Consider the following 24,773-nt stretch of genomic DNA (forward strand, 5'->3'; position numbering starts at 1 on the left):
ATCAGACAAATGTCAGAGTTATCAGACTTGGCCATACACTTCAGAAGACAACCAGACATTATCACTACAGACAATATCTGGAATTACAGACTTCTGTCCAATAACTCCAGTGTTTGTCCTGCCAATTTATTTTGTCTGAAATTGCTGAAATCTTTAATGAGAGGTTTTACTGTACAGAAAAAAGAATTTAAAGATATTTTGAGAGAGTCCATCCTTTACTAATACCTACCATAGAACCTGTGGGTATTACACTTTGCCATGTATATAATAATAGTAATAATTCCTGCTAAATTTGTTAGCATCTGGAGAGATCAGAAGCATCCTGTTAATAGAATATTTAAATTAAGGAATTAATAGCCACTGTTCCTAAGATGATGCAGTTGTAACACTTTCCTTCACTCCCATATGTAGGGCAGTGGGCATCCAGCAGCAACAACCTGGTTGACCAGGTAAGTGCCAGATGAGCCTGGCCCATGGCTGGGCTCAGAAAGTAGATTAACTCTTGAAACTCTTCAAAGGTATATCAAAGATATCCCAACTACAGTCATTCTTTAGTTGTGATAGATGTAATACACTTTTTCACCATCTACACATTTTATTTCTTTTACTTGAATAGTGGAACGAAGTCTGACATCATTATCCATTTGAAGAGTAAAAGTTACTTGTATTACCCTGGCTGGAAAACTTCACAGTCTGGAGAGTAAGTCGTAGATGAAGTTCTGGTGTTTCTTGGACCATTATTAGGTTATGACTGATAATGACTTGATAAATGATCCAGGATAGACCAAATGTTGTCTGAAGTTTCTTCTACAAATTGTGGGCTAAATGTGACTTATTGTATTGTCTCGTATTCACAAGGTCAGGAACAAGGTAGACGTTGGTTTACTGACAAGTGGTGGTTACAGTTCTGCAGTACATAAGAACATAAGAAAGGAGGAACACTGCAGGAGGCCTGCTGGCCCATACTAGGCAGGTCCTTTACAATTCATCCCACTAACAAACATTTGCCCAACCCAATTTTCAATGCCACCCAAGAAATAAGCTCTGATGTGAAAGTCCCACTCAAATCCAACCCCTCCCACTCATGTACTTATCCAACCTAGATTTGAAACTACCCAAAGTCCCAGCCTCAATAAGCCAACTAGGTAGACTGTTCCACTCATCAACTACCCTATTTCCAAACCAATACTTTCCTACGTCATTTCTAAATCTAAACTTATCTAATTTAAATCCATTACTGCGGGTTCTCTCTTGGAGAGACATCCTCAAGACCTTATTAATATCCCCTTTATTAATACCTATCTTCCACTTATACACTTCGATCAGGTCTCCCCTCATTCTTCGTCTAACAAGTGAATGTAACTTAAGAGTCTTCAATCTTTCTTTATAAGGAAGATTTCTAATGCTATGTATTAATTTAGTCATCCTACGCTGAATGTTTTCTAACGAATTTATGTCCATTTTGTAATACAGAGACCAGAACTGAGCTGCATAATCTAGGTGAGGCCTTACTAATGATGTATAAAGCTGCAGTATGACCTCTGGACTTCTGTTGCTTACACTTCTTGATATAAATCCCAGTAATCTATTTGCCTTATTACGTACGCTTAGGCATTGCTGTCTTGGTTTAAGGTTGCTGCTCACCATAACCCCCAAGTCCTTTTCGCAATCTGTATGGCTAAGTTCTACATCATTTAACTTATAAGTACTAGGGTTATGGGCACTCCCAAGCTTCAGAACCTTGCATTTATCTACATTGAACTGCATCTGCCACTTTTCTGACCAAGAATAGAGTTTGTTTAAATCCTCCTGAAGTTCCATAACATCTACGTTTGAATCAATTATCCTACCTATCTTTGTGTCATCGGCGAATTTGCTCATATCACTAGTAATTCCCTCATCAATATCATTGATATATATTATAAACAACAACGGGCCCAAGACTGATCCCTGTGGAACGCCACTTGTTACAGATCCCCACTCGGATTTAACCCCATTTATGGACACTCTCTGCTTCCTGTCAGTGAGCCATGCCTCGATCCACGAGAGCACTTTTCCCCCAATGCCATGAGCTGCCACTTTCTTTAACAGTCTATGGTGCGGAACTCTATCAAAAGCCTTACTAAAATCTAAGTAAATACAGGAGGGCCCCACTTATACGGCGGGTTAGGTTCCAGGCTACCGCCATAAAGCGGAAACCGCCGTAAAGTGGAACACCCTTTTTTTCCACTTACAAATGCATACAAACACTAGATAACAAGTTTACACTAACATATATTATGTTAGCAATAGAACCAGGCATCAAAAAACAATAAAAAAGTACAATACACACACAGTGCACTCATTACTTACCTTAAAATATTTATAGTCTTAATCTAGGGTGAGACAAGTAGTATTTATTGTAAGAAATCAAGTGTGGTATGTATGGTGTCAGCCAGGCTACCATACCAGGCCACCCCACCCACACATACTATTCTATGATATTTAAGCATCCCAGAGCGATAAAATGTATATACAGTTCACTCATTACTTACCTTAAAATATTTGTAGTCTTAATGTAGGGTCAGGAGTAAGTAAATGAGATAAAACGAATAAATGAGAGAGAGAAAGAATGAGTGCATGAGAGAGGACAGGCGCAGAGTTATGTAAACAAACCAGGCGAAGGTAAGTTTTGTAAACGAAGTGTACACGTCTGGTTTGTGTACAAGTTACATTGTGTACAGGTTGTCTCTACATTGATACGGTAGAATAAATAAAGAAGAACACTCTCATTCTCATGTAACATCATTTTGAGAAGAAATGATGCTCTGAGTGAAGGCAATGGAAGTAAGTCACTCTGACTTTTTTGGGTTATCCTAGGTTCTCTACACATACGTTGTTATGTATTTGTGTTATGTATCGTGTTTATTATATAATTTTGAAAAAAAATATCACGGATGGATTAATGAAAATGTGTATATTAACGTAATATACAACATTTAATGATACACCGAGCTCAGACAGCGTAAACAAACTGAACAGGTTGTGGACGATCACTCGGTCAGGCGAAATAGACGGTATTAATACGTGTCCAGTTTTAGTTCATTCATGTACATTTGTAAGAGTTTGTGAAACTTTTACCTTATAATATTTTTTTTATTATTATAATAATTAAATCACGAAACAAATACTCTTACACTGTGTACAAGTTAGTACAGAATTATAGCTATAAAGTGAAGGCATACGAAAGGAATATTTTTCTACAGTTATCCCTAGTAACAGGTGACGGGCTAGAGAAAACGAAATTCTTCCGACACTTCTACAAACCGTTTGGTAAACATCTCGTATATATTTGTATAAATTTTTATACTGTGGGTGCATGTATCATGTTTGTGTGTTACATAATGTGTTTCTTATATAATTTTGAAAAAAATATCATAGATAGATTAAGGGAAATGTCTATATTAACGTAATATGCGACATTAATGCGCCCAAGAGATTATTATTATTACTATTATTATTATTATTATTATTATTATTATTATTATTATTATTATTATTATTATTATTGCATCAAGAGTAGAGAGACTCTTAGTGATTTTAATGTGTACCTACATGCCAGCACAGTGTGTAAGTTTATTTAGGTACAGGTATACACAAGTTTAATTATCAAGTACAATACATATAAAATATAAAATAACTTTAAAACACTTGAAATTTTGGAAAGTTTCCAGACATACTAAGGAGATGTGCTCAGGGAGAATGTAAACAAACTCGGTGGGCCGCTGTGACAGTATTAGAAAGACAGGTGGGCGGAGCCGTATAGTGAGTTTTGGTCATAATTTGAAATGTCCGTATTAGCGGAACGCCGTAAAGCGAAACGCCGTAAAGCAAGGCCCTCCTGTAATATCAAATTCTTTATTGTGGTAAACAGCCTCAAAAGCTTTACTGAAGAAAGTTAATAAATTAGTTAGACAAGACCGGCCTCTTGTGAATCCATGCTGAGTATCATTAATCAAGCTATGCTTATCGAGATGGCTTCTTATAATCTCAGCTATAATTGACTCTAGTAATTTGCCTACAATTGAGGTCGGCTTATTGGGCGGTAATTTGACGGTAACGACTTGTCCCCTGTTTTAAAAACAGGAATTACATTAGCCATCTTCCACATATCAGACACTACACCTGTTTGAAGAGATAAATTAAAAATATTAGTTAATGGTTCACAGAGTTCCATTTTGCATTCCTTAAGAACCCTTGAAAAAACCTCATCAGGACCCGGCGACTTATTTTGCTTCAGTCTGTCTATCTGCTTCACAACCATCTCACTAGTGACTGTGATGATACATAATTTATCTTCTTCTAGCCCACTGTAAAAATTAATTACTGGAATATTGTTAGTGTCTTCCTGTGTAAAAACTGAGAGAAAATAATTATTTAAAATCAAGCACATTTCATTCTCTTTGTCAGTAAGGTGCCCATAGTTAATTTTAAGGGGACCTATCTTATCTCTAACTTTTGTTCTATAGACCAGGAAAAAACTTTTTGGGTTAGTTTTAGAATCCCTAGCAACTTTAATTTCATAGTCCCTTTTAGCTTTTCTTATCCCCTTTTTAATGTCCCTCTTAATGTCAATATACTGATTCATAAGATGACCCTCACCTCTTTTGATACGCCTATAAATTCCTTTCTTATGCCCTAGTAGATATTTGAGCCTATTGTTCATCCATTTTGGGTCATTCCTATTTGATCTAATTTCTTTATATGGGATAAACGCTCTTTGAGCAGCATGTATAGTGTTCAGAAAACTGTCATATTGATAGCTCTCTTCGTTACCCCAGTCAACAGATGAAAAGTGTTCTCTAAGCCCATCGTAATCTGCTAAGCGAAAATCTGGGACTGTTACTGAGTTATCGCTACTATCGTACTACCATTCAATGCTAAATGTAATTGATTTGTGGTCGCTAGCACCCAGTTCCTCTGAAATTTCTAAATTATTAACAAGGGATTCATTGTTTGCCATAACTAAGTCAAGCAGGTTATTTCCCCTTGTAGGTTCTGTCAAAAACTGCTTCAAAAAACAATCCTGAAATACTTCTAAGAAGTCGTATGATTCTAAATTCCCAGTCAAGAAATTCCAATCAACATGACTAAAGTTAAAGTCTCCTAGAATTACTACATTATCGTGCCTTGTGGCCTTAACAATTTCCTCCCATAGTAGTTTCCCTTGGTCCCTATCTAAGTTTGGGGGACGGTATATCACTCCTAAAATCAGTTTTTCATGCCCCTCTGAAAATTCTATCCAAACAGACTCTGTATGTGTTACTTCAGACTTAATACCCGTTTTTATGAAACAGTTCAAGCGATCTCGGACATACAATGCCACCCCACCCCCCCTCCCAATACTTCTATCTTCTTGGAACAATTTAAAACCCTGAATATGACATTCCGCAGGCATATCCCGACTTTTTGAATTAAACCACGTCTCAGTTAAGGCAAATACATCAATGTTCCCTACACTAGCAACTAATCTCAACTCGTCCATCTTATTCCTAGCACTACGGCAATTAGCATAATACTGGTAAACTACACTCCAACCTTCCCCTTCCCTCCAAAACTGTTTCCCAGATTCCTTTGGAGTGATTAGTAACTATTATAAATTATAATTTACATATTGCTGGTACATAATAAGCAAACCAATTTCAACATTTGTAAATACAGCCTTTCCTCGTTTAATGATGGCGTACCATTCCTAAGAACACTTCAGTAAACGAATTGGTCGCTAAGTAAGGAGCATACTATAATGATAGCGGGTTTGTGTTTGTGCCTCCTGGTATTAGACAATGCTCCTGGTCATCCTTCAGACGTGGCATAGCGACTTTCTGTGGAAATGAGCTTCATTAAGGTCAAGTTTTTGCCTCCTAATACCACCCCTCTCCTGCAGCCCATGGACCAGCAGGTCATTTCCAACTTCAAGAAATTGTACACAAAAGCTATGTTTGAAAGGTGCTTTGTAGTGACCTCAGAAACTCAAATGACTCTAAGAGAGTTTTGGAGAGATCACTTTAGCATCCTCAATTGGGTAAACATTATAGGTAAGGCTTGGGAGTAAGTGGCTAAGAGAACCTTGAACTCTGCTTGGAAAAAACTGTGGCCAGAATGTGAAGACAAAAGGGACTTTGAAGGGTTTGAGGCTAACCCTGGGAATCCTATGCCAGTTGATGAATCCATTGTGGCATTGGGGAAGTCCTTGGGGTTGGAGGTTAGTGGGGAGGATGTGGAAGAGTTGGTGGAGGAGGACAATGAAGAACTAACCACTGATGAGCTGCTAGATCATCTTCAACAGCAAGAGGCCAGACCTGAGGAAACTGCTTCGGAGAAGGGGATAGAGAAATTGAGGAAGTTGCCTGCTTCAAAGATTAAGGAAATGTGTGCAATGTGGCTTAAAGTGCAAACCTTTTTTGATGAAAATCACCCTCACGCAGCTATTGCAAGCCGTGCTGGTGACTATTACGCTGACAATGTTGTGAAACACTTTAGGAATGTCATAAAGGAACGGGAGGTACAGGCCTCTATGGACAGATATATTGTGCGACAGAGGTCCAGTGACTCTCAAGCTGGTCCTAGTGGCATTAAAAGAAGAAGGGAAGTAACCCTGGAAAAGGACTTGCCACCTCAAGTCCTAATGGAAGGGGATTCCCCTTCTAAACATTAACACCATCCACAGTCTCCCCTCCTCCCATCCCATCAATCATCACCAGATCTTCAATAAAGGTAAGTGTCATGTAACTGTGCATGTCTTCTTCAGTTTGTGTGTATTAAAATTAATATTTCATGTGGTAAAAAATTTTTTTTTTCATACTTTGGGGTGTCAGGAACAGATTAATTTGATTTCCATTATTTTTGATGGGGAAAATTAATTCGCCTAACGATAATTTCGCCTAACGTTGAGCTCTCAGGAACAGATTAATAGCGTTAGTCGAGGGTCCACTGTATTTTATATAATTTTTATTTTTATTATTATTATCACACCGGCCGATTCCCACCAAGGCAGGGTGGCCCGAAAAAGAAAAACTTTCACCATCATTCACTCCATCACTGTCTTGCCAGAAGGGTGCTTTACACTACAGTTTTTAAACTGCAACATTAACACCCCTCCTTCAGAGTGCAGGCACTGTACTTCCCATCTCCAGAACTCAAGTCCGGCCTGCCGGTTTCCCTGAATCCCTTCATAAATGTTACTTTGCTCACACTCCAACAGCACGTCAAGTATTAAAAACCATTTGTCTCCATTCACTCCTATCAAACACGCTCACGCATGCCTGCTGGAAGTCCAAGCCCCTCGCACACAAAACCTCCTTTACCCCCTCCCTCCAACCCTTCCTAGGCCGACCCCTACCCCGCCTTCCTTCCACTACAGACTGATACACTCTTGAAGTCATTCTGTTTCGCTCCATTCTCTCTACATGTCCGAACCACCTCAACAACCCTTCCTCAGCCCTCTGGACAACAGTTTTGGTAATCCCGCACCTCCTCCTAACTTCCAAACTACGAATTCTCTGCATTATATTCACACCACACATTGCCCTCAGACATGACATCTCCACTGCCTCCAGCCTTCTCCTCGCTGCAACATTCATCACCCACGCTTCACACCCATATAAGAGCGTTGGTAAAACTATACTCTCATACATTCCCCTCTTTGCCTCCAAGGACAAAGTTCTTTGTCTCCACAGACTCCTAAGTGCACCACTCACTCTTTTTCCCTCATCAATTCTATGATTCACCTCATCTTTCATAGACCCATCCGCTGACACGTCCACTCCCAAATATCTGAATACGTTCACCTCCTCCATACTCTCTCCCTCCAATCTGATATTCAATCTTTCATCACCTAATCTTTTTGTTATCCTCATAACCTTACTCTTTCCTGTATTCACCTTTAATTTTCTTCTTTTGCACACCCTACCAAATTCATCCACCAATCTCTGCAACTTCTCTTCAGAATCTCCCAAGAGCACAGTGTCATCAGCAAAGAGCAGCTGTGACAACTCCCACTTTGTGTGTGATTCTTTATCTTTTAACTCCACGCCTCTTGCCAAGACCCTCGCATTTACTTCTCTTACAACCCCATCTATAAATATATTAAACAACCACGGTGACATCACACATCCTTGTCTAAGGCCTACTTTTACTGGGAAAAAATTTCCCTCTTTCCTACATACTCTAACTTGAGCCTCACTATCCTCGTAAAAACTCTTCACTGCTTTCAGTAACCTACCTCCTACACCATACACTTGCAACATCTGCCACATTGCCCCCCTATCCACCCTGTCATACGCCTTTTCCAAATCCATAAATGCCACAAAGACCTCTTTAGCCTTATCTAAATACTGTTCACTTATATGTTTCACTGTAAACACCTGGTCCACACACCCCCTACCTTTCCTAAAGCCTCCTTGTTCATCTGCTATCCTATTCTCCGTCTTACTCTTAATTCTTTCAATTATAACTCTACCATACACTTTACCAGGTACACTCAACAGACTTATCCCCCTATAATTTTTGCACTCTCTTTTATCCCCTTTGCCTTTATACAAAGGAACTATGCATGCTCTCTGCCAATCCCTAGGTACCTTACCCTCTTCCATACATTTATTAAATAATTGCACCAACCACTCCAAAACTATATCCCCACCTGCTTTTAACATTTCTATCTTTATCCCATCAATCCCGGCTGCCTTACCCCCTTTCATTTTACCTACTGCCTCACGAACTTCCCCCACACTCACAACTGGCTCTTCCTCACTCCTACAAGATGTTATTCCTCCTTGCCCTATACACGAAATCACAGCTTCCCTATCTTCATCAACATTTAACAATTCCTCAAAATATTCCTTCCATCTTCCCAATACCTCTAACTCTCCATTTAATAACTCTCCTCTCCTATTTTTAACTGACAAATCAATTTGTTCTCTAGGCTTTCTTAACTTGTTAATCTCACTCCAAAACTTTTTCTTATTTTCAACAAAATTTGTTGATAACATCTCACCCACTCTCTCATTTGCTCTCTTTTTACATTGCTTCACCACTCTCTTAACCTCTCTCTTTTTCTCCATATACTCTTCCCTCCTTGCATCACTTCTACTTTGTAAAAACTTCTCATATGCTAACTTTTTCTCCCTTACTACTCTCTTTACATCATCATTCCACCAATCGCTCCTCTTCCCTCCTGCACCCACTTTCCTGTAACCACAAACTTCTGCTGAACACTCTAACACTACATTTTTAAACCTACCCCATACCTCTTCGACCCCATTGCCTATGCTCTCATTAGCCCATCTATCCTCCAATAGCTGTTTATATCTTACCCTAACTGCCTCCTCTTTTAGTTTATAAACCTTCACCTCTCTCTTCCCTGATGCTTCTATTCTCCTTGTATCCCATCTACCTTTTACTCTCAGTGTAGCTACAACTAGAAAGTGATCTGATATATCTGTGGCCCCTCTATAAACATGTACATCCTGAAGTCTACTCAACAGTCTTTTATCTACCAATACATAATCCAACAAACTACTGTCATTTCGCCCTACATCATATCGTGTATACTTATTTATCCTCTTTTTCTTAAAATATGTATTACCTATAACTAAACCCCTTTCTATACAAAGTTCAATCAAAGGGCTCCCATTATCATTTACACCTGGCACCCCAAACTTACCTACCACACCCTCTCTAAAAGTTTCTCCTACTTTAGCATTCAAGTCCCCTACCACAATTACTCTCTCACTTGGTTCAAAGGCTCCTATACATTCACTTAACATCTCCCAAAATCTCTCTCTCTCCTCTGCATTCCTCTCTTCTCCAGGTGCATACACGCTTATTATGACCCACTTCTCGCATCCAACCTTTACTTTAATCCACATAATTCTTGAATTTACACATTCATATTCTCTTTTCTCCTTCCATAACTGATCATTTAACATTACTGCTACCCCTTCCTTTGCTCTAACTCTCTCAGATACTCCAGATTTAATCCCATTTATTTCCCCCCACTGAAACTCTCCTACCCCCTTCAGCTTTGTTTCGCTTAGGGCCAGGACATCCAACTTCTTTTCATTCATAACATCAGCAATCATCTGTTTCTTGTCATCCACACTACATCCACGCACATTTAAGCAACCCAGTTTTATAAAGTTTTTCTTCTTCTCTTTTTTAGTAATTGTATACAGGAGAAGGGGTTACTAGCCCATTGCTCCCGGCATTTTAGTCGCCTCATACGACACGCATGGCTTACGGAGGAAAGATTCTTTTCCACTTCCCCATGGACAATAGAAGAAATAAAAAAGAGCAAGAGCTATTTAGAAAAAGGAGAAAAACCTAGATGTATGTATATATATATATGCATGTGCGTGTCTGTGAAGTGTGACCAAAGTGTAAGTAGGAGTAGCAAGATATCCCTGTTATCTTAGCGTGTTTATGAGACAGAAAAAGAAACCAGCAATCCTACCATCATGCAAAACAGTTACAGGTTTTTGTTTCACAGTCATCTGGCAGGACGGTAGTACTTCCCTTGGGTGGTTGCTGTCTACCAACCTACTACCTCTGTTCTGATAATTACAATTTATAGTAGTTCTTGTCGTTTCATAACCAATCTTTGTTCTGACACTAGTATTAGGTACTGAAATTGTACTCAAATTGTCACAAACACACTGACAGGTGGACATTTACACCTGCCTTGGCCATTTACTATTGTCTTGAAATATATACAAAGTATTTATAGGTCCCAGCAATGTTTTGGATATGTGGAAGTATATAATAAGAATAATAAGAATAAGAATAATAAGAAGAATAAGAATACTAAAAAGAATAAGAATAAGTATAATAAGGAGAATAAGAATAATAAGAATAATATGAAGAATAAGAAGAATAAAAAGAAGAAAAATAAGAAGAATAAGAAGAAAAATAATAAGAATAAGAAGAATAAGAAGAATAAAAATAAAAGTAAGAATAAGAATAAAAATAAAATAAGAATAAGAATAAGAATAATAGTAATATGTAATGATAAGTTCCCTTGAAGCATGTAAAACAAGCCTCAATCCACCCCTGACAGTGAAGTGATGAGATAACATTAGATAAGAGTTGACATTTGACGAGTGTCAGCCCTTGCTTTGTTTTCGCTGGTACACAAACGTGTGTCTGTCTATCTGTCTGTCAAGCTCCCTGTCTATCTGTTTATCTTTCTAGCTCTCTGTCTCAGATAGAGCCACAAGACTGTGTCATCATGTTTACTCGTATGTTCTAGCAGAGTATAGCACTTTGTCTGGATTTTTTGGATTATCCTAGGTAATATACACTATGTATACTTGTATTTAGACAGCAACTGCTCAGGGAGGTACTACTGTCCTGCCAAGTGAGTGTAAAACAGAAACCTGTAATTGTTTTACAAGATGGTAGGATCGCTGGTGTCCATTTTTCTGTCTCATAAGCATGCAAGGTTTCAGGTACGTCTTGCTACTTCTACTTTCACTTAGGTCACACTACACATACATGTACAAGCATATATATAAACACCCCCTCTGGGTTTTCCTCCATTTTTCTTACTAGTTCTTGCTGTTGTTTTTTTCCTCTTACCTCCATGGGGAAGTGGAACAGAATTCTTCCTCCATAAGTCATGCGCGTCGTAAGAGGCGACTAAAATGCCGGGAGCAAGGGGCTAGTAACCCCTTCTCCTGTATATATTATTAAATTTAAAAGGAGAAACTTTCGTTTTTCCTTTTGGGCCACCCCGCCTCGGTGGGATGCGGCCGGTTTGTTGAAAGAAAGAAAGATACTTGTATTTATGTGTACCTGTGAGACAGAGATAGACAGACAGATAGAAAGAGATAGACAGAGACAGAGACAGACAAAGATAGACAGATACAGACAAAGACAGACATAGACATAGCCACAGGCAAACAAACGGAGCCAGGCTGCCAGCAGCAGGCCAGCCATGCAGCTGGTCAGCCAGCCAGCCAGCCAATCAGCCAGCCTGCTGAACCAGTATTATGTTCCAGAATTGCTTCTCTTTGCTTAGGGTAAAGGTTATAAGACATTCTGAAAGGGTGTTGCACAAATGTTGCACATGGGTTATTTTTGAGGTTTTTTGACATTTCCTTGACCATTTATGGCCACATCCACCTCAAAGCCACTAAACTCAGGGTCAACATCACTTTCCCAGGTGTTTGCCACGCTGTTTGTTCAAGCTGGCGCTCATTTGAACTGGTGCTCCCACAAGGTACTAAGTAGTCCCAGATTTTTTTTAATACAGTGCACAATGAGTGTTACGACCCATTCTATGCTGACAAGACATCTCAGGCCAATCGTGCTATATTTGAAGGCATGAAAAATAAAACGTTTATATACGTTTGGGGCACTAGCAGTAAGGCCGTACATATACGTTTGGACCGTTTACGGGTTAAATATGCTATATCACTGTAACTGCATAGTGCACATGCAGTATGTAGTTACAAACTATTGTGCTTGCATAACATGTTACCTTTCTTATAATTGTGTTTGCTGATGTGGAAGGCATAAAGTAAGTCATAATAGTTGTTGACGAGAATATCTGCAGACCGAGCCCTGTTCTCCAAGATGGTGATCACATCAGACTCCAGACTGCCATACTGATAACCCACTAATGTTGTCAGGCACCTGCAAATACCATATATGCACATTTAATAACTTAAAGAAACTGCACAGTATTCATCGCTAACTTGTTTTTATTTACGTATTTGCCATCTTCTACCATGGTAGGGCAACCATAAAAAAAAAAAAGGTAACATGTTCACCATCATTCATACAATAGCTGTCTTATATGAAGTGTGCTGATATCCCAATTCAAATGACCCCTCCAAATTACATCACCTCTCCTTCTGAGTGAAGGCATTGTACTCCCCACCTCCAGGACTTCAGTCTAACCAGTTTACCCTGAATATCTCATAAATGTTGCCTTGTTTACACTCTAGCAGTACCTCAAGCCATAAAAACTATAATAACAATAGCATCAGTCATTCAGGTTCATACTTTTCAACCTCAATAAAAGATAAGATACTTTATTTCAGCATGATACAATGTTTGTACATAAGTGAATGACATTTAGGTTTGAATGCAGAAAGCCCCTTATTATGCAGAGCATTTTGGGCAAACTCAAGACTAACTTAAGATTAATAAGACAACAACAAATTGAGTTGTTTTACTTACAATCTTGTAGGTAGTTGTAAATATCAATTTAGGAGTTACAATGAATACAAGAGAACTGAATATCCTATTAGTACATCAAGTTTAATTGTTCTAAGAATTACAGGTTTGATTATGATTATAGATAATGAGTTTTTACGAGGATAGTGAGGCTCAAGTTAGAGTATGTAGGAAAGAGGGAAATTATTTCCCAGTAAAAGTAGGCCTTAGACAAGGATGTGTGATGTCACCGTGGTTGTTTAATATATTTATAGATGGAGTTGTAAGAGAAGTAAATGCGAGGGTCTTGGCAAGAGGCGTGGAGTTAAAAGATAAAGAATCACACATAAAGTGGGAGTTGTCACAGTTGCTCTTTGCTGATGACACTGTGCTCTTTGGAGATTCTGAAGAGAAGTTGCAGAGATTGGTGGATGAATTTGGTAGGGTGTGCAAAAGAAGAAAATTAAAAGTGAATATAGGAAAGAGTAAGGTTACGAGGATAACAAAAAGATTAGGTGATGAAAGATTGGATATCAGATTGGAGAGAGTATGGAGGAGATGAATGTATTCAGATATTTGGGAGTGGACGTGTCAGCGGATGGCTCTATGAAAGATGAGGTGAATCATAGAATTGATGAGGGGAAAAGGGTGAGTGGTGCACTTAGGAGTCTGTGGAGACAAAGAACTTTGTCCTTGGAGGCAAAGAGGGGAATGTATGAGAGTATAGTTTTACCAACGCTCTTATATGGGTGTGAAGCATGGGTGATGAATGTTGCAGCGAGGAGAAGGCTGGAGGCAGTGGAGATGTCATGTCTGAGGGCAATGTGTGGTGTGAATATAATGCAGAGAATTCGTAGTTTGGAAGTTAGGAGGAGGTGCGGGATTACCAAAACTGTTGTCCAGAGGGCTGAGGAAGGGTTGTTGAGGTGGTTCGGACATGTAGAGAGAATGGAGCGAAACAGAATGATTTCAAGAATGTATCAGTCTGTAGTGGAAGGAAGGCAGGGTAGGGGTCAGCCTAGGAAAGGTTGGAGGGAAGGGATAAAGGAGGTTTTGTGTGCGAGAGGCTTGGACTTCCAGCGGGCGTGCATGAGCATGTTTGATAGGAGTGAATGGAGACAAATGGTTTTTAATATTTGACGTGCTGTTGGATTGTGAGCAAAGTAACATTTATGAAGGGATTCAGGGAAACCGGCAGGCCGGACTTGAGTCCTGGAGATGGGAAGTACAGTGCCTGCACTCTGAAGGAGGGGTGTTAATATTGCAGTTTAAACTGTAGTGTAAAGCACCCTTCTGGCAAGACAGTGATGGAGTGAATAATGGTGAAAGTTTCTTTTTCGGGCCACCCTGCCTTGGTGGGAATCGGCCAATGTGTTAATAATAAAAAGAAAAAAACAAATAATGAGAATTCTAGCATATTAACATAATGTGGACACAATCAATGTTTTAATGGTTGTGAGGATTACAGATGTCAAGCATAAGATTATATTGTTTTCCATATGTTTGTGACAATGAGAATATGGATATATGGTTTCCACATATTTAGCTGATGTTAGGATATGTTAGGAAAAAAGGTGTTTTTTTAACAGTAGTTTTGAAGATGCCTGCTGAGACAGCAGCTCTGGAGATTCCTGGCAGAGAGTACCATATTTTGGGCCCTTTTAAGTACACTGGATTTTTACAGAGATTTAGCCAGATATGGGGTATGTCACAGAGATTTTTGTGCTTAGTGGCATGTCTATGGGTCCTATTGCAACCATCAGGAAAGTGCTTCAGGTCGGGATTAATAATTCTCTGCATCACAGAATTAAATTCCTGCAACAGTTCCTCTGTGGATGGTTTATCATCATCATCATCTAGGGTTACATCAACATCACTTGGCTGCATATCTTCAATTCAGTTACCTGATACTCATACATACCCTCACCCTCCCTGACCCCCCCCCACACACACACTGCTAGAACAATAAGCTCGCCAGTGAGTAATAGGGAGTTCTCCTGCCTGCCTGTTGGAGCACTTCTTAATAGAAATGCACACCAGTGGAAATGAATTCCACTCTGGCACAAAATAATGGTAATGGCAGGCTACTATCGGAAGTGAAAAAAGCAAATTTAAATCACAATATTGGAAACCTGAGTTATGATCGGCTGACTTATGAGAGTTCACTGTACTGTAGGGTAAACCAGACCAGAGATCCATTATAGAATACTTGAGCACTCTAATACAACCCTTAACCCTTTCCAATGAAGTGTTCAGAAATTGGCAATTTTGCCAATTTCAGAAGATGCCAATTTCCAAACAGGGTCTAGAATAAACAAGACAGACATTCCTGGCACTAAAATAAGATTTTCTCTGTTCATTAGTCACATCCCCAGGCCCCTCTTACATTTCTTTTGCTTTCCACTTTGAATTTTTATTCTCACAAAAAACAGAAGATTTACTGTCATGCAGACTACTGCATTAGTGTAGAAATGGTGTAGAAATGGTATAAATAATATCAGCGCACTTGTGAAAGAATATTAGACTCACCAGTTGACGTGTATTCGATGCTTGGCATGATTTGTTTACTTCTGAACTTTGGTAAAAATCGAACATTTCTGCTACTTTGAGCTCAATTTCAAAGTACTTTTCATTATGAAACCAATCAAAATCATCTCAATTTCTGTAATACAGTGGTCCCTCAATAATCGTCCGGCCTGAAAGTCGTCCATTTCGGAAATAGTCCTGTTTTTTCGTCAAAATATTGGCTCGCAAATGGTCCGGTAACTCACTAATAGTCCTAATAGTCCTTCGTCCCGGACGCGTACTCACGCTCTGAGCCACCTCGGCCTTTCCTTCCCAGCCAGTGTGCCATTGTTTACCACTGAGTGACGGTCCCCTCGCATGCTCCTACGAAATATTTCATTTGCAAGTCCCAAATGAGTGGATAGAGTTATCAGAGCTTATTTCTTGGGTAGCATTGAGGACTGGGTTGGGAAAATGTTTCGTTAGTGGGATGAATTGTAAAGGACCTGCCGAGCATGGGCCAACAGGCCTGCTGCAGTGATCCTTCTTTCTTATGTTCATCAACCACTATCACAACTGCTTCCACTCTACCACCACCATCTTTGTATTTTTCTACAAACTTTTTCATAAATTATGTGTTTCTCACATTCTTTACCAAAGGGCTGGCACTAGAAGCTTTCTTTGGTGGTAGTGATGGTGGTAGAAGGTAGTAGTGGTGGTGGTAGAAGGTAGCAGTGATGGTGGTAACAATTGTAATAGTGGTAGAAGGTCGTAGTGATGGTGGTGTGGGTTCCTTCTTTAGTGATTCATTGATTCTACCAACTCCTCCAATGTTGTTGGAGTTATATAGGGTACAAAAACCACCGCCGACTCAGCTGCTGCTTCACCATTATGGACGGCTTACGCTCAGTGGCCCTTATATATCCAACAACAACACAACACCTCTCGTGACATACATAATTATTTTTTTTTTTATCATCACACTGGCCGATTCCCACCAAGGCAGGGTGGCCCGAAAAAGAAAAACTTTCACCATCAGTCACTCCATCACTGTCTTGCCAGAAGGGTGCTTTACACTACAGTTTTTAAACTGCAACATTAACACCCCTCCTTCAGAGTGCAGGCACTGTACTTCCCATCTCCAGGACTCAAGTCCGGCCTGCCGGTTTCCCTGAATCCCTTCATAAATGTTACTTTGCTCACACTCCAACAGCATGTCAAGTATTAAAAACCATTTGTCTCCATTCACTCCTATCAAACACGCTCACGCATGCCTGCTGGAAGTCCAAGCCCCTCGCACACAAAACCTCCTTTACCCCCTCCCTCCAACCTTTCCTAGGCCGACCCCTACCCCGCCTTCCTTCCACTACAGACTGATACACTCTTGAAGTCATTCTGTTTCGCTCCATTCTCTCTACATGTCCGAACCACCTCAACAACCCCTCCTCAGCCCTCTGGACAACAGTTTTGGTAATCCCGCACCTCCTCCTAACTTCCAAACTACGAATTCTCTGCATTATATTCACACCACACATTGCCCTCAGACATGACATCTCCACTGCCTCCAGCCTTCTCCTCGCTGCAACATTCATCACCCACGCTTCACACCCATATAAGAGCGTTGGTAAAACTATACTCGCATACATTTCCCTCTTTGCCTCCAAGGACAAAGTTCTTTGTCTCCACAGACTCCTAAGTGCACCACTCACTCTTTTTCCCTCATCAATTCTATGATTCACCTCATCTTTCATAGACCCATCCGCTGACACGTCCACTCCCAAATATCTGAATACATTCACCTCCTCCATACTCTCTCCCTCCAATCTGATATTCAATCTTTCATCACCTAATCTTTTTGTTATCCTCATAACCTTACTCTTTCCTGTATTCACCTTTAATTTTCTTCTTTTGCACACCCTACCAAATTCATCCACCAATCTCTGCAACTTCTCTTCAGAATCTCCCAAGAGCACAGTGTCATCAGCAAAGAGCAGCTGTAACAAGTCCCACTTTGTGTGTGATTCTTTATCTTTTAACTCCACGCCTCTTGCCAAGACCCTCGCATTTACTTCTCTTACAACATACATAATGACTTATTTTATTCATTCTAGAGTATATTCCATGTTTCTATGTTATTAATATTGTTTATTATGTCATATTAGTTGAATTGTGATAGATAAATAAGCCATAGAGTTGATATTAGTGTCATATTCTCCAACAATAAACTTGCCATTCCTCCCTCACACAAACAAATAGCCAATAAGAACATAATGGAAGGACACTGCAGGTCTACTGGCCCATACAAGGCAGGTCCTTATCAAAATGACCTCCACCCAAAGCTACCCAAGAATTTACTCCCGTACCCAATAACACAAATCAAACTCAGCTCCTCCAACTCATATATTTGTCCAATCTCTTCTTAAAGCTACCCAAGGTCCTAGCCTCGATCACCCTACTGGTAAGTGTGATGTTAAATAAGAAATTAAGAAAGTAGGAACACTGGAACAGGCCTGCTGGCCCATACTAGGCCGGTCCTTCACAAATCCAACCCACTAACAGAACAAATGCTACCCAAGCAATAAACTCAGGTGCAAGTCCGACTCAAATCCAACCCCTCTCACTCGTGTATTTATCCAACCTAAATTTGAAACTATCCAATGTTTTAGCTTCGATCACCCTACTAGGCAGACCGTTCCATTCATCAACTACCCCTATTACCAATGTTCATTTATACATTTTATTAGTGCCCTAGAGTCCTTATGGAGGGGGATTCCCCTTCCAAATAACCTCTCTTCCCTCTCTCCTCCTCCCTGTCTTCCATTCATCAACAACAGCCTTCAATAAAGGTAACTCATGTTGAATGTTCATTCTTTTGTGCATGTAAATCTATCTTTTAGGAAAAAAAAAATTTTTTTGTTGATACTTCTGGGTGTCTGGAACGAATTAATTGGATTTACATTATTTCTTATGGGGAAAATTGATTCGAAAATCGTCCATTTCGATAATAGTCCCACTTCCAGGAACGGATTATGGACGATTATTGAGGGACCACTGTATGTCTTCCATTCTATAAAATGAGACCAGGAAAACTAAAATACAACCATAAATACCATACAAAAATACACTGCAAAGTTGCAGTTTTAAACCAAAAACACAGTCAGAGTTTTTTTTCTCATTATGCACTGTGTGCTGCAGGATTTTATTTTATACTGTGCACACTGACCACATAGACCCATTCTTTCATATGTAGGCCTACCAGCTTTCTCTCACTAGATTTGAAGGCGCTAAAATTTATGCGTACTAGTACGTCAATAACCCTGGTGCGTAAGCTGTACTAGCACGTCAGAAACCCTGAAAGGGTTAACTACTGGCAACTCTTCTTTCACACCAACAGAAGAAATACATCTTTCATTTCAGCCCAGTAGGACTACATCAACCATCTCTACACACTTCCATGTCAACAAACAAAGATAACTAGAATGTAAGGCAAGGTAAATTTGGAGGTGTGTGTGTGTGGACTGTAACCGTCTTTTTCTCATATCCTTCATTTCATATAACACAAATTTTCATAAGGTGTCAGTTTTCAGTTGCCTATCCTGCACATTACAAGAGAGTTCATGATCCAATAGACCATCAGAAAACAAGCTGTCTGTTAACACATTTACTGTTAACACATACTGCATAACTGCAGCATATTTTCGGTGTACACACATGGGGGGGAATTGTGGCACACACCGTGGTCTTTCCCCTCAGCCTCACAATAAGCCTCAGGGCGAGTCCATTGTCTTACGAGCTTGTGGGTAGGAGTGTGTGAACTAGTGAGTGAGAACAAGCAAGGTACTGAGTGAAGAAAGGTGAGTGAAGGTCCAAGTGAAGGCATGAGAGGTTCACAGGAGCATGCTGTCACTGTTGTCCTGTGTTCCCTTCAACTGCTGTACATCCCATGTGGTGCTGTAGTGTATGGTCAGATGGGCATATGGTGGGGATGGGTTGAGGCAGGTGGATGAGGATATGCATGTGAGGACAAGTGTTTGGGAGGGAGGTGGGTGCAAGTGTAATGGGGGGAAGTGAGGTCCAAAATAGTGTGGTGGGGATAAGGGAAGCATGGAGGGGGAGTATGGATGAAGGGCAACTGTGGGGTATGGGTGTAAGTGTCAGTCCACAGCAATCCCATCCTCCAGTATATAGGGAGGAGGTTGAGAGTATGAGTGAAGGTGGATGAGGAGATGGGTGAGGGCTAGAATGTATGGGCAGACAGGTGTGAAAACTAGATGATGGTGATGGACATGGTGGGGTGAAGGTTAGTTTTGGACATGGTGGATTGAAGGTTAGTGTTGGACATGGTGGGGTGAAGGTTAGTGTGTGTGGCAGTGAGGCTACACAACAAGGGTCAGGGCTCCATTCACAAACATCTAATACCATACTTCAGCCATGCATCTCCACTCACACCAGTACTCATTCACCCACCCCTCCCCTCCCAGTAGCACACCCAGCAACCTCCACAAATACCACTCACAACCCCCACCAACACAACCCACCCACGTAACTCCTCCACTTACACCATTCCCCCACTACCTAAAGACCACACCTTACCCAGACCCCACAACCACAACCTTACCTGACCTTTCCTCCTAACACCCTGCCCACCAACCACACCCACCCACCCAGCCATCATCCAATTACCACCCACCATGCCGCTGACACCCACACCTTTTCCATATCTTCAAGCCCATGCAGCCCCACTCCCACACCTTACTCATGTTTTCACTTGCACCACTGCTCTCCCCACAGCTTCAAACTCACACAATCCCACACGCACACTCCACTCTAGGGAGCATTGAAAAAATACAAATTTTAGAGATGCAAGCTACACTTTTCAGGCATTATTTGTATGGTCATAACAAACTTCTGTGTAAAATTTCAGACCATTTTATGCCCATTTACCCCGCAGCATCGCGATCAACTTTTTGTCAAATCATACACCACCGAAAGCAATTAGTTATAATTCACTGGTTGTCAGGATAATAATAAAGTGTACATGGTTTATATCATTTTTGGTTGTGAAGATTGTATAATCAAATGTACATTGGTTATATCAATCATCAACTATTTAATTTTAAATAATTACAAGTTATAAGTGAAGTCTTCCTTGGTGCAGAACTTTGGCATCACTTTCCTGGAAAATATTCTTTGCCTGATATATCCATCTCTTGCCTTCTGTCCAGTCACTTCAGTGTAAGCTTCAGTCATCAGTTTTATCCCTCTCTCAATAGCCTGAGTGTTGTTTGGCCACTTGGGCACCTCCAGTGGAGTTTCAATAATTTTCAGATCCTGTTGATCTGATAGAGAAGCATTGAAATGAGACTCAGTTTTGAGTTCAGTCTTCCAGTCAATGATGGAATGATAGTTCTTTGGTTGCCACTTTAGTTTGGGAATCACTACTTTTCTTGAGTTGACAATAGGAGCCACATTGTCATTCTCTTTATCTTCGCTGTCATCCTCATCATCAGTGTAGATTAACAAGTCCTCGTCAACAGCATCAGCAAAATCTTCTCCATCCTCATCAGAGCTCTCAGTACTTTCTTCTGTCTGCTGATTCTCTTCTCTAATTTTTCTTATCATTGAAACAGCTTTGTCTCTCACAGTCATATCTTCATCAGTGCACATACCAAGAAACAGCTGATCTGTGTAAGCAAAGTAGGAATTTCTTTGGACAGCCTTCTTTACTATCTTCTTTTCTTCACTGTTCAGATGTCTCATAAACTGCAGTGACTGGAAGACATTCTTTGGACCATGTCTGACATAAGGTGCAACTTGATGTGGAACCACACTGGGGCACTGAACTCCAAAATCATAATGACCACTCTTTTCAGCTCCTGACTGGGTCTTGATGTTGCCGCATACAGCCTAAGGATCCTACTCCATAAAGTATTCCATCTTGACACACATGGTGGACCTTGCTCAAGAGCAGCCAAGTCATCATCAACCACACCTGTGATCACTCCTTTGCAAATTCTATAAAAGTATTTCTGCTCCCAGGACAGATCCTCTTCCACTTTGTCATTCAGAGCAGGGAACTCAGTGAAATCGACTGGCTGGAAAGCAACAACTGGAAGCTCAGACAGAGGATCCTTGATTTGCTTGCCAATGGGACCTCTCCAATGCTCAGGACCACTTAGCTTACCATCATAGTGGTAGAAAACAACCCGAAATGGCAGCTCATTTAAATGAAGCTGACAGATGAAATAATGGACTGGATGACCAAGCAACATTTCAAGATGATGAATGGCTCCATTGTCAGCTCCTACATTTACATAGTACATATATGAATGGTATACAATACCGAAAAGATGAAAATTAGATGCATGTGCGACATCTGGGTATCTTTAATTGTAGACATTTCACCAACCAGTGGCTTTATCAATAGAGATTTTAGGATTTAACTTGAAGACAGTATTACTATATACAAAAGTTGAGGTGATCAGTACCTCAGCCTTGGAGTTGGTGTGCAGAGCACTGTAGCTGAAGAGATTCTCTTCAACTACGGTGCTCTACACACCAACTCCAAGGCTGAGGGACTGATTACCTCATATTTTATATATATTTCTATTGTCCTCAAGTTATGTCCTAGAATCTGTATTGATAAAGCCACTGGTTAGCAAAACGTCTACAATTAAAGATACTCAGATGTCGCACATGTGTCTGACACTGACGCTGGTTCCGACACTACCAACGCATACAACAGGCTGCCAAGTTAGTTTCTGTTCCACCAGATATGTATAGTCTTAGCAATCTCCTTTCCATGGCCTGACTTGGGAGTCACATGAGTGAGATATTCAGTGCCGGGCTCCACCATGATGACGTAATGATCTTTCACCACTATCTTCAGACTCCATTTCTTGGTCTTCTCATTCTTTGTCATTACAAGAGTGGAGACCTTCTTACCAACAAAATACAGTGATGTGATATTTTCCAAGTTTGCTAGCACATTTTCTTGCCTTTCCATTCATCATTTGTGTCTGGCATCTTGTAACTTCTTTGGACCAATAACTTGACTTTTGTTGTCCTTGGTGAAAATGCCCTAGTCCATTAACCCTTTCAGGGTCTGTCCCGTAGATCTACAGCTTTACGTTCAGGGTCCAAACCATAAATCTATGCCATGAGCTCAGCTCACTCTGATAAACTGTGAGTGGTAAATTTGGGCCTAGATATGAGAGAATACATGTATGTGGTATGTGTGCACCACATAAAACAATTCCTGCAGCACACTGTGTATAATGAGAGAAAAAACCGAGACCATGATTTTCGATTAAAACAGCAAATTTGCAGTGTTTTTTCATATGTTTTTTATAGTTGTATTTGCAATTTCTTGGTCTCATTTGATAGAATGGAAGACATATTACAGAAACAGAGATGATTTTGATTGGTTTTAGCATTGGAAATGGCTTGAAACTGACCTCAAAGCAGAGGAAATGTTAAATTTTTGCCGATGTTCAAGAGTAAACAAACGACCTCACACGTTTAATACACGCCAGCTGATGGGTCTAATGTACATTCACAAATGTGGTGATGATATTTATACAATTATTACAATATTGCATAACAGTAAATCTTCTATTTTTTGATGTGAATAAAAATTCATTATGTGAATAAAAAATCAAAACGGAATTTATTTGTAAAGCCTCAAAATGTAACTAATGAACAGAGGAAATGTTAGTTTAGTGCCAGGAATACCTACATTGTTTATTCTGGACCCTATTTTGAAATTGGAATATTTTGAACTTTGTGTTAAATTGGCCAAATTACCAATTTCCGATCACTTTATTTTGTAGTTGAAACAGCTGACTTGGCGATTTCTTGTGCTCAATCGATAGAATAGAAGTAATACTAGTGAAATAGCTAAGAATTTGGTTGACTGGAATAATGTAATTGGCCTAAAATGGGAGTCAAAGTCGGCAAAATCGCCGATTCATAAGTAACGCTGACACATCAAAATTCGCGAGAGCATAATTTCGTCAATTTTCCATCAAATTTCGTACTTTTTGTTTAATTACCTTCACAAAAAGATTCTCTACCATTTCATAAGAAAAACTAACAATTTTTTTTTTTTAAATTCTTGGACACTGGGGTACCACTTCAGATTTTGGCCTTGGACCCTGAAAGGTTAAGGTGGCGGTAGCAATGGCAGCTCCAGCATAACCATTGAGGAAGTTTGTTTATAAACTCTGCAGAGTACATAGATACAGAATATAAAACACTGCACTGCACTACTCAGTAATTCAGACATATTCAGAAATTTTAATTGCAAATGCTGTAGGCTAAACCTCAACCAATCAACTTCATATTTGGCACTGAATCTAAAATGTATACAAGGAACAAAGACGGAAGAGTGCAGCCTTGGCCAAAATTTCAATGCTCCCTACGCCACTCATGTTTTCATGGCCCATCTATCTAATCACGTAGCCACCAACCACACTCATTACCGCCCACACCAACAACTGCACACTCACCCACCCAGTCACCCACCATCCACAACGGGCCACCAACACTGCCACCCACACAGTCGCCATCACACCACACTGCTTCCAGACTCCACCCCCCACACCCCTCCTCCACCCAGCATCCTCCACCTCCCAACATAAACCTCCAACTCCTGCCCCCCACTGCTCCACCATTTGGTCTTCACCTCCCACAACAGAAGTCCCCCAATCCCCAACCCACACACCAACCCGCACCCGAAACCCTCTCACCCCAACCCCTCTAACCCCACCCATGTACACCATAAGCACTAACCCCTCTCATGTACACCCCAACCACTCTGACCCCTCAAACAGTTGCAACGAGTATAACAACCAGAGTAGCTCTGTCAACTAGCAGAGATGTGGTTGCAGGATCTCTGACATCATCATATCGACTTTCAACTGCATTATCATTTTTTTTTTACAATTCTGAGACCTATAAAAAAATTACTTGGGTTTTTTGAAAAGTTTAATGAATGGAACCTTATTTTTCTCATACGTTCTTCACTTTGGTATACTCAAATTTTGACTACATGCCATTTCTGAGGAACA

At 40.2% G+C, this 24,773-nt stretch overlaps 1 protein-coding gene across 3 annotated transcripts in view; it reads right to left on the reverse strand.

Moving 5' to 3' along the window:
• Positions 1-24,773, reverse strand: part of Nup160 (nuclear pore complex protein Nup160) — a 418,270-nt gene that overhangs the window by 128,233 nt on the left and 265,264 nt on the right. For all 3 annotated transcript variants that reach the window (XM_070084997.1, XM_070084995.1, XM_070084996.1), the window contains exon 13: positions 12,518-12,672. In XM_070084997.1, coding sequence (XP_069941098.1) covers positions 12,518-12,672 — 155 coding nt within the window. The remainder of the gene's footprint in view (positions 1-12,517; positions 12,673-24,773) is intronic.

The sequence above is a fragment of the Cherax quadricarinatus genome, chromosome 14, assembly GCF_038502225.1.
Source record: "Cherax quadricarinatus isolate ZL_2023a chromosome 14, ASM3850222v1, whole genome shotgun sequence".
In the NCBI taxonomy this organism is placed as follows: domain Eukaryota; kingdom Metazoa; phylum Arthropoda; class Malacostraca; order Decapoda; family Parastacidae; genus Cherax; species Cherax quadricarinatus.